We start from the raw sequence: 12,158 nt of genomic DNA on the forward strand, positions 1-12,158 counted from the left end.
TAGGAGCATGACAGCTAGTCACGTGCTAGTCACATGCAGACTAGATGTGCACGGAGTCATTGAGTGGGACCGGACACGTCTAGTCGGCATGTTGCCGGAAGTATGCAAATTGCATACTTGCTTCACATGACCCCCTGATTGTGGTCTATTAAAAGGAGCTTTCCAGTTTACAAAATCCACCAGTGAGACATAGCAGAGCATCCCTCCCTCTCTTTCTCTGGAGGATCTAGACTGTCTATGGAAATCCTGTTCCTTCATATGTAATATTTCATCTTCCCTGTGGTGGTGCTTCAGGAAAATGGCACACCCGCTGCATTGTTTCCCCCTAGAAACCAGTCAATAATTGAGACTCAATTAGTCTATTTTTGGAAGACCCTTCAAACAGAGAGCCTGTCTAATTTATCCCCTTTAAATTAGCCAGCAGTGCAGCAATTTTCTCTGTAGGGTCTTACAGCCATGGCTAACTTTGAGTTATATACTGTTAGAGGGAAAATATCATCAATATATCTCTGAATAATTAAAAAATTGAAAGAAGATACTCATACATACCATTTTTTTTTTTCCTAAATTGTAGATTTTTTTTATTAGATTTTTTGTATATAAGTTTGGGTTTGTCACAATCTACATTCCTTATCAGTATGTCTTTGGAGTGTGGGAGGAAACTGGAGAACCCAGAGGAAACCCACACAAACAATGGGAGAACATACAAACTCCTTGCAGATGTTGTCCTTGGTAGGATTGTCCAAAGTCAGGAATAGTCTGGAAGTATTTAGATTTCTGGACTCTCTGATCTGTGCAGAGGTCATTGAGCAGAGATGTGAAGAAGTAGATGGGGTGAACCTGTGTTATATCTGTAGTGTATTTGTGTATGTATGTGTGTATGTATATAATAATACACATACACTACAGATATAACACAGGTTCACATTCACAATCCACAATAAATGATGGTCACATTTCACTTCCTCACCTCTCTGCACAATGACCTCTGCACAGATCAGAGTCCAGGAATATATATATCATTTAAAATCTGGGAAAAAAAATTACATTCAACATAAATGCTTAATAGTTTTCAAATGACACATATTCTTAGGACTTTTTCTATTTTATCTTCTAAACAATGAAACCCTTTACACTCTTCCTTGGAGCTCTATTTTATACCTGATGAAGGTCCTTCATCAGGACAAAAAGAGTATTTGTTTTAAAGATTGGATGAATAAAACAGTTTCTTTTGATTCCTCCATTGTGGTGATACTTTTGTTATTCTATGAATATTCTCGTTTACATGTTCTGATGATTTTTAGAACCAGACACCATGACCGGCTTACCAGCAGAGGATGGAGCAGTAGTCTTCACATGTATACATAAAGTGTCCTGCTCAAAAAGATGAGTTTTGTTGATGAAGTCACTTGTACTTTAAAACGCATTGAGAATAAACAGCAATACCTGTTCTACAATTTTACATTTATTCTGGACACATTTATTCATTTGGACGCCAGCAGCGCAGCATAGCCACCTCTACATACCATTTTGAAGCTCAAAAACATAGCACTTTGTTAGTGTTTTACTCTAAAAATGCATAAAAGAGCATATTTTCACAACGTTGCTACTCAGTTTTATTATACATTTCCTTTGTGAACAGTTTGGCCTTAGATGCAACAATTCTGTAGAAATTTAATATAAAGATTTATATTTTATTAGGTTACAAAACACCACTACTACACTGTCCATATGAGTGGTGTAGAGCAATGGTTCTGTTACGCACCTGTCCTGGGTCTGGACTCTGGTCCCTACACCCGGGTCCGCTAAACTTTCATGTGCTCCACATTGAGCTTTGCAAGTAGCTTGGCGTGCTCCTATGTGCTGAACTTCCTAGGCAAATAGAAGGCCTCCAAGACCCACACCTATGTCTTAGTATAAAGACTTTCTAGTAGACTTTCAGTTTGTCTGTATACAGTTCCTGTGCACATTCTCCAGGATGTCTCCTGGCTGTCTGTGGTTTCCAATCCCTGAGTTACCTGTCTGCCACTTTCAGTACCACTGCTAACTGTCTGCAGTCCCCAGTACACGTGTGGTTTCTAGTCCCTGATAGCAGTACCACTGCTATCTGCCTATGGTATTCTGGACGTCTCCTATCTGCCTGTGGCTTCCATGGTATTCAGGCCTTTTTGTTACTACAGAGTTCTGTCTGCTACCTGTTCCTGGCCTTTTTAGGACCTCTGCTATGTGTCCACCTGTGGCTGCCAGGACATCTTCTGTCTGCTTGCGGCTTCCACAACCTCTGCTACGTTTTTGTGACCTTCAGGATGTCTCCAGTCTGCCTGCGGCTTCCAGTAACTCTGCAACCTCTGCGGTCTTAAAGATGTCTCCTGGCTGCCTGCGGCTACCAGTCCCAGTTAACTGTGTCCTGCGTGCCTTGCCCATCTGCTGCACTGATGCTCGTGGCCCGTGTGCCCACCTGGACCTTGGACTTAGAGAATCCACCTCATCTAGTGAGCCCCCTCTTGTACAGGTTCTCAATGCCAGTGATCAAATCGATCTAAAAGGTCACGATTTTACGAAAACCCAAAGACTTGATGCTGTGACCTGTAAATGCAAACTATTACCTGATTGCATGATCTCTTGCTGGGAGTACCTAAATATCAATGTGTAGAAACAATGGTGTGCTCTTTTTATTGAATTCATACGTGTGGACAGAATCGATATGCACCCATCTTTTTTTCTATTGCTCACATTAGGTATTTTGTCCAGATTATATTATTTGTAGCATAAACTGCAGGGTAGAATTGAATGGACAAATGTCTCTTAATTTGACATTCAGAGTTCCTCTGTCCACCCAAAACCCTAACAAGTCTGTGCTGCTTAACAAAGAACATCCTAGTGTCAGGATCTCATGGTTCAATTACTCAATTCATGCTAATATTTCCCCTTGTGCCCATCACAATTCTCCACTGTCACAGCTCGAGTTATGTCACAAACAGATGATTGTTTGGAGCCTCTGCAGGGCGTCTTCTCGTTAGTTTGGATTTTTACCCTTTTTTATCAGAATTTGGCAGAGACAAGTGTATGAAATCTAGTTTACTTTGTGTTTCAAGTAGTTTGAAATTTCCAGTTATACAGTTTACACAGAATTAAGAGTTGTTAAGTGGACAATGGTAAGTTCTGTTTATTACGCTCATAATATTTAGGACTTCGGTAACGTACTTTGGAGACTGCAGCTGTCTCTCCTCTCTGCTGCGCCATGTAGTAGAGAGGCCACAGTAGACAGAGCTGTGTGAGCATGCGCTAGGCTCCGAGACCTCCGACAGTGAGTGAGTGCCCCCTCCTGAGACAGTGTTGGCTCTGGGCAAGCATGCACGGTCAATCACCAGAGAAGGAGGCAGAGGTGTCCGAATTCAGGGGGCGGAACGGTACGCTGAAGCTGCTTGGCCATGCCAATGATGCACTAAGTGCATTTTAAGTGGGAATTAAGTGCATTTTTGCACAACAGAGTGATTTATATAGTAATGGTATGATTTTTTTTTATAGGGGCATAAGTCCCATATATGACTGTGCTTAACTTAGTGTTACTGTCATTTCAAGAGAACTTGCTGCAGAGTGTGTGTGTCTGCCTCTATCTACTCCCTCCTACTCTCTCCTCCCTTCTCCATAGATTTTCATGAGCAGCAACTGTTGTCTTAGTAATGGGAAAGTTTGTACTCACGGCTGATATATTTTTACCTTTTGAATTGAGAATGAATGATTAGCTTAAGAGGATAAATAATCAGATTTCTCTAATGAGATATATTACAATGTTTCATATTTTCATGTTTGTTATGTTACATTTGGAACTTGCTTACAAGTGCTTTCACCAGTGTAATTTACATGCAGTTTTTTTAAATAAAAACTAGGAGTGGAATTACTTTTTTTTTTTTTTTCACATGAAATATAGCCTCTTTTATTCAAAAAAAAAAAAAAGCATCAAAACGCCACATGTGACCGCATCCTTAGGGAGGTGTTATAGATTACTGAGATTGTATTGTATAATGACTATGTAACTTGCAATTGGTTTTCATTACAAATTTTGCAGTTTGCCTCCTATTGTCTCTGCATTACACTGTGTATTGCTGGCTACAGAATAAGGTAATGGGGTTTGCCACATAATACAGCGCTACCACCTGAGGGTCTCCAGAAAATGCAGCGTTGCCACCTGAGGCTCTCCACATCAGGGGCATATCTAAAGGGGAAGGGGGGGCAAGCCTGATGCACTGGTCCAACGTGTTTCCCCAGCGGCTGCATTTTGCCACCCCCTCAGAGTGGGAGACAGCAACTCTCTGTCCAGCTGTCAAGCTGACAGCTAACTCGGAGAAGCAATCAATTGTACTCAGGTCTCTTAAACGTGAGTACAACTGAAGCCCTGAACGCTAGCACTTCCGGGTTATGGCGACGTCAGCAGCGGTACCAGGTCACCTGATCACACTGCTGATGTCCCTCTCCAGTGCCCCAGAGGCATGGTAAAGTCAGTCCTGTAAGTGTTTTCCTCGAGCTGAAGGGGCTGAAGATTTATTGTAATTGGGGAGGGGGAAATTTAAAGAGACCTGAGGAGCAAGACGAATACAGTATATGGAGTGGGGTTGTGTCGATTGGTGCAGACACAGTATGAGGAGTAGGTGGATTAGTGTGGACCTAAGTGAGGAGTAGGGGAGTTTGTTCGGATGCAGTATGAGGAGTGGAGGGGTTTAGTGGAGGCACAGTATGAGAAGTGGAGGGATTAGTGCGGACACAGTATGAGGAGTAGGAGGGTAGGAAGTTACATGGACACAGGTTGAGATGTAAGTGGGGGAATTAGGGTTCTGCTGCGAACTGAGGCTCTCCAAATAATGCAGTGCTGCCACCTGAGGCTCTCCAAATAATGCAGCGCTACCACCTGAGGCTCTCCAAACAGCGCATTAGTGGCATGAGAAGTTCAGGACAGTGAAAGACTTACAGCAGACGTTCTTCAAGACTATAGAATAGTGACACAGAAGACAGTTAGATGAGGAGAATAACTAAGATTCTTGGAACATTGATTGCTGTTAGAAACTTCAAATGATTTTGCTCAGTTAGTACATGGCATTAGTTGGCTTTAGTTAAAAGTGGAAACCTGAAGGATCCTATTAAAGTCAATAGCATTAATTATGCTTGTATTCTGATCCAGAGGGCCCTCTGTCTATCCACTTAGATGCTATGGTCGCTGTTTCTCTCTAAGCTACTGTTTCCAATATGTGTCTGCAGTGTAAAACAGCCTGCACCCACCAGGTATGGAGCAGACTCAGCAGGTGAGTCGGCGCCATACAAATCCTTGCAACTTTTTACATATATGAGTATACAGCTAATGTCGGGAGATTTGGACAGATACCAGGCACTCACGAATTGTGTTAGGAGTATTCCTTTAGTGATTCTTAGTAGCCGATAGTACAATATTTTTTGGGTGTGTGTTGTGTAGGCTACTAAGAGTAAGGACCTGGAGCAGATATGTGCTGCCCTGACATAGGACACCATAAGAAGCTGACAGATCTGTCCGATAGAGAATGAATTCCTTGTTAGAGCTCGCTCATATGAGCGTATAACTCAGACAAGTCTTATCCAATGTTTTATCAGATTGCACTCGGCCCACTATTATACTATGTGGCAGTCAGATCTGCATTTTTTTTCTCATACCGATTCGTCATGAGAAAAAAATCACAATGTGCTGCGAGTGGCTCCGCAAATTAAAACATGCACCCATACAAGTCTATGGCTGCGTGTAAAACATCGGACTGCACCTGGATATCATCCGAGTGCAGTCTGATTTATGCAGACACAGACAATGGAGAAATTAAATTCTCCATCTTCTCCACACCTGTGATACAATTCTCTCAGCCAAGAGAACTTCATCATAGTAAAATCTATCCAATTCTCTTGGAAGAGAAAAATATCACTCGCACGAGCGAGCCCTTTATAGTAAGAATTCCGGGATATCCGGGAAATATGTTCTTATAGATTTTACAGAAGATTTCCAATATGCAGTCGTGTGAAAAGATGATTCAGACAGAACACATTTTAAGAAAGTTTTATGTTTTTTGTACGGTCTGCCATTTCATTTTGTGTCTGACTGAACATTTTCAAGGCTGTATTCTGCACTACGTAAGGTTACATACATGCGTCTCTGAACCCTGTAATGATGAGGCTTGTTACGGCAGAGCGGGAGCAGCTCGAATTAGGAAGAGTTTCCATCTTGCGGGAACTTGAGTCACTCCTTGACTGCCGCAATGACTGCCGCAATTATCTCCTCCATGTATTTTATTAGCAAAAGATATATGCACAGATCATTACTCCAGCTGGGCTAAAGACCCCTCAAGTCCTCAATGATATTCATTCTTTAGTACTTTAAACTTGTTAGAAACTATTGTATAAGAGAGGTGTCTTGTGTGCCACCATTCCAAACTCTACAATGGCTCCCAGAGTTTACTCAGATATGTGTATTGTCTAATTTGTGGTTAAATGAATACAAAAAAAATTGAATAAAATGTATTATTTCCCTACAGTTCCCTTGCTTGCACCACAAAACATTCATCTGACCAGAACGGACTCTGGCTTAATGTTAGAATGGGAAGAAGTTCCACCAGATCTGCAAAACTATAGTCTGCAGGGATACAGAGTGCAGTGGGAGCAGGACAATAAAACACAGGTCAGAAATGTATATATATTCTTGTATTTTATATATTCAGTGAAGAAAAAGTACTATAATGTTCAAAATATATGTAGCTATTGGCATTTGCTTACTTCTGAAGATGCAAAGGGTATTTAGTCTATACTGAATGATGCCTACTAGAAAAATCTACAGAGAGCACATGGCAGCCTCCGCGGGTCCAATATTTGGTACCTTGTAGTATGGCTCCTATTATTCTCCAGGTAAACTGTACTTCTACTTGTTAGAAGTCTCACTTGTTAATAAGCAGCTCAAGTGAATTTCCTTATAAGAACCCCCAATCTTAGGACTAAAAGCCCCCTACACATTAGGTGCAAGTCAGATGAACATACCCAGGTTTGATGGGACCGGCCGACCAACTGATGTGTATGGGGACCTCCTAACTCTTCTGTAGGGGTAGAACAAGGTTGGGTTGTTGGAAATTTTTGACAGCAACTTTCTCCACTCTGGTTATTGACCCCACATAATCAATTCAGCTAAGAGGTTCAGCCGGCAGCGATCTATGACGAGTCTCCCATACAGAGGAACGCTTGCTCTGTCAAGTGCTCCGGTGTTCACTATGAGAGAGCCACTGTTAGATTCCTCTTACAGTAGATCTTCTCACCAAGAACGAAAGGATTGGCGGACATGTTGGATCCTTATCTCCCCTGAAAATCATCTTTCTGGGGTCTCCATACACATTAGAAAGTTGGCTGATCCTGCCGATATCGGAGAGTTTGGACAATTCTACGTCAACGTGCCTTAAATCGAAGACTCAATTTCATGGACATACGTTCATTTGGCAGACGACGATCTCTCCCAACATCTATAACATGTGAATGGTCATCTTAAAGGGAATCAGTCGCCAGATATTTGCTACCCCATCTGAGAGCTGCATTCTGTAGGGGCAACGACCCTAAATCCAATGATGTGTCACTTACTGGTCTATTTGCTGCAGTTTTGATAAATCATTGTTTTATCTTCTGCAGATCCACTAGTTCTCTGAATGCTGAGCTCTGTATAACCCCGCCCACACCCCTGATTGGCAACTTTCTGTGTGCACTGTGCATAGGCTGAAAGCTTCCAATCCGTGGTGAAAGAAATTCCTTGTAACCGATTTACAATCAGGCAAACAAATGAGGATTCTGAACAAAGGAATCTCTGTTAGCTGAGATTTTTCTAATATTCATACTTGAAAATGTGTTTTCTAAACTACACAATTTTTTTGAGAAGCAAGCAAGTGCCATTAAAGTGCTGAATTAAGAAAATAGAGATACTGGAAAATTTGTCTTCTTTTTATTAAAAGAGGAATGTATACTGTGACCGACTGCAAAAATAGAAGCTTTAGTCCAATTCCACATACTCAGTAGTGAATTACGAAAACATTTGGTGCTGAATATTCGCCAGCACCCAATCTGTTCCTTCGCATTATGATGTACGGCAGTGCTGGTTTTAACAAGATGCTTGATTTTGGATTTTTATCCAACTTGCTTGAACGAATTGGACTAATATTCGCATGCAGCAAATTTGATGCAAACATTTCTGGAACTCTGCCATTCATCTGAATAGTGGCTTACATCAATCCATGCACATTCTGTAGGAACAATCTCATTTACCTTTATAGAAAAGATTCAGTCATTAGAATTCCTGCATCAGATATGCCATGTGTGAATATACCCAAACTGATTTGACTTTCTATGTCATAAAAAAAAATTGCTTGGATGCAACTTCCCAATTAGTTTGACCCTACATCCATCGTTTAATGGTTCGTTGGGTTCCTTTTCTCAGAATTTGATTTTCTTCATCCATTTACAGGGAGAGATGGCCGTTCAGGGAAATCAAATCAACCTCACTTTTTGGGATCCTCACAAGGACCTAACTGTGAGAGTCTGTATGGCAAATTCTGCTGGGTGTGGACCTTGGAGTGACTTTGTTCTTGTGGCTTCCATAGAAGAAGCTGGTAAGTAATCAAATGTCTAAGTTTAGGTTCTCCGTCTTAGTCCTCAAATTCTCTCCAAAAAGTCTTGTTTTTAGGCTTTTTAATAGAGGGGATACATGGTACCATGGCTAAGGCTGTCTAGCTGAAACGCGTTGGTTTCTCCTACGGATATATGGTAGTTTGTTAACTTTTATCTTTGGATCAATAAATGTGATGTTTTAATCCTATACATTACCTGTCATCGCTGGAGGAGATCCTTCTTCTTTGCTTGATGTAGCCAAAGGTGCAATATTGACTTCCTGGTCAACCTCAAATAGATAAATCTTAACACTTCACATTCATAATCGCTGATCCCCAGCACATCAAGATATTGCATTATTAATTACAATATTGTCCGTTTTTTTCCTTTTAAGCCGATTCTAAACATCTATCACTCATTTAATTTGGAAGATTGTATAAGCTAAGCCTGATGAATTTTCCAAAAATAACTAGTTGGCAAGCTGCTGGGCTTTTTAACTTCTTTTGTGCCCATTTTAGCTGCCATTTGGTATCTGCGTTTGCTCACAACCCTAAACTCCTATATGCACCTGCAGCTTCTATTTGTAGACTGTTCACAGTGATTATGTAAAATTTTGAGTGGGCAACTGATTCCTGTGCCACATTCTGCTCAGTGCAGCTTTCTAAGACGTCTTTTTTTTTTATTGTTGCTCTCCATACGCTCTTGTGCAAATCTCCACTTTTCCCGAATTCTTTTGCATTCACTTTGTCTCCCCCTCAATACATCATCTTGTCTCTTGCTCATACTCTCAGATTGCTTCAGAAAGTAAAATGCTTACAGCCTTGATGTCAGCAGTACAAATGAACAAAAGACTAATGTGTATATATGTCAGCTCCTTTAGTATCCGTAATATATTGCTGGCCTTAAGTTCCATCCATTCATCCTGATTATAGATAATTTCATTTCAGTAGCTAGAGAGAGAACTACAAAATAGCTCTTAGTAATATATCATGGTCTAGAGCTGACCGTACACTGGTAGTAGATGTCAGACGAACGCTCGCTCATTCAGCAGACAGCTATTGGTCCCAAATCCCACCTAAAGTTAAGGATTACCAATTAGGGAAAGTAGGCACCGGCCTATGGGCACCACATATTTTTTATGGATGAAAAATAATATTGATTTGATATGGGAAGAAATTTACAATTGGTGTGCCGGCCCAACTGGCTGACGTTGGAGGCCATCTTCAACAATGGAGCTCCAATGTCAGCATTACAACAAGAGGCAGTGAAATGATATTTCGGCTGTTGTTGGGTATATTGGAGAATTCACAAGTAGTAGAGGATGGGCATCTCTTCGATCGGGAATGGCAAATGTGTGATTAGCCAAATCGGGAGTGGGGATGGAGGAGAGGTAAGTGGCAGTGAGATCTTGTAGACTGTACATCATCATAGAACATTCATGAGTAGAAGCTTCAGGAACCCAGACGAATATATATAGGCTACATCCATGTCAATGTGGTCAACCATCCACTGGGTTTAATCCGGCACTGCACAAACATCTGTTTTAAATGGGAAGATTGAATTTTAACGCCCAACCTTGATCTTGTCTGGATTTGTCCAAACTTCCCGACCTTTGTCTCCCAGCAAGAGCGGACACAGACAGAAGAGGACCCCTGTGCAAGAACAGTATATAAGCCCTTTGCAATCCAATAGCTCATCATAATGCACAATACCACCAGCTTTGTAGGTGGTAGAGGCCCCATTACCTATTGGGCTCTTGTGCGGTTGCACAGGTTGCACCAATGATACATCCACTCCTGTCTCCAAGTCATGAAGACCTCCATGCACATTAGATTGTTATCCTATGTATGTATTTAACTACCCATCTACCTTACAATCCAATGCTTACGAGGGCTCTGCACTGTTTAAGAATACTTGTGCCTTCAGGAATAATCTATTTATCTAATAGATTTTATACTTTGTCCTTAGTTTTAGGCTCTGTTCACTTGTGCAATAGCTATTTCCATTTTTTAACAGTTTGTTTGGAATACTGGATGTGTTATAAATGAATGACAAATGGACATGTGAAAAGAGCCTAAGATATATACATCCCTCGCAACTGCCATGATATATGTAGCAGGATCAGGTAGGGGATGACCTATGCAAAAGAGACCAACACATTTTTTTAATGACATTTGTGAAACCACTTTTAAAAACCAAGGTATCATGTTAGACCAGTGTACAAATAATCATTAAATGAGAAAGAAAATGTGTTTTTAAAAATTTTGGACAAATTGTCATGGATAATATGTAAAACTGTTCGATTCCAATTAGGTCGACAGAGACGCCCACATGCAAGAATGTCCTGGGTCCCTCTGGTTTTGGGTATCCTTACTGCCTTAGTGACAGTTGTGGCTATGACCTTAATATTTTTACGAAAGAGAAGAAAAGAAACAAGATTTGGGTGAGAAAACGCTCAATTATGTTATAAAACTAAGCATTAGATTATGTAGCATAACTGATTAAGAAGGAAAGCCAGCTTGTGATTACTAACATATTGATGGATGGACACTGGCTTTGATTCTCTTTTGACTACATTTACTAATCTTATATAAAACTGATAAAAATTGACAATAAATGTAAAATAATAATAAATATATATATATATATATATATATATATAATATATATATATATATATAGTAATGCAGCGGCTTGCTGCATTACACTATATATATATATATATATATATATATATATATATATATATATATATATATATATATATATATATATAGTAATGCAGCGGCTTGCTGCATTACTAAAATGTCCAGGGGATGTGTTCTGGCTGACCACGTACCTCCCCTTCAGGTGATTGATCACATGACTGTGACATCATCACAGGTCCTGTGCGCACGGAAGGATATATAAATCCTGGTGGTTTTGAAACAGGGTGGAAGGCAAGAGGCCTGATCCCTGTATCTGGGACACCATTAGCCTTGGAAGGCAAGAGGTCTGGTCCCTGTGTCTGGGACACCGTTGGCCCTGGAAGGCACGTGGCCTGGAGACCACGTCTGGGGAGCCTTAAACCACAGCTGTGGCAGAACAGAGCTGATAGAAGCCGCTAGACCCGGCAAAGGTAAAAACGCTGCTTGATATGGACATTGATATTGTTACCTTGCTGAAAGCTGTATCTGGAGCCAAGTGGACATATCTGCCACTGAGAAGGCTCTAGGATATTACAAGTGTAACATTCCTGCTAGCCACTGAGATGGACTATGTTATAGGCAGTTTATGATGTTTAATAAACTGCTGGACTGTAGATTACCGGAAAGCGTTGAATGTGTGCTTTAATTGACCCGGTGAAGTGAGTGCCCCTCAACATAATCGATAGCGCTACCCCACAATAAATATACATATATATATATATATATATATATATATATATATATATATATTTGTATACAGTACAGACCAAAAGTTTAGACACACATTCTCATTTAGAGATTTTTCTGTATTTTCATGACTATGAA

The 12,158-nt window shown here is 40.6% G+C and overlaps 1 protein-coding gene across 1 annotated transcript in view; it reads left to right on the forward strand.

The window, feature by feature from the left end:
- The window catches only part of TYRO3 (TYRO3 protein tyrosine kinase), a 200,594-nt gene that overhangs the window by 140,671 nt on the left and 47,765 nt on the right, over window positions 1-12,158 (forward strand). The window contains exons 8-10 of the mRNA XM_073638814.1: window positions 6,546-6,688; window positions 8,504-8,648; window positions 10,960-11,089. Coding sequence (XP_073494915.1) covers window positions 6,546-6,688; window positions 8,504-8,648; window positions 10,960-11,089 — 418 coding nt within the window. The remainder of the gene's footprint in view (window positions 1-6,545; window positions 6,689-8,503; window positions 8,649-10,959; window positions 11,090-12,158) is intronic.

This window comes from Phyllobates terribilis, unplaced genomic scaffold (genome assembly GCF_046119375.1).
Source record: "Phyllobates terribilis strain yellow unplaced genomic scaffold, ASM4611937v1 Scaffold_7__3_contigs__length_470593459, whole genome shotgun sequence".
Classification (NCBI taxonomy): domain Eukaryota; kingdom Metazoa; phylum Chordata; class Amphibia; order Anura; family Dendrobatidae; genus Phyllobates; species Phyllobates terribilis.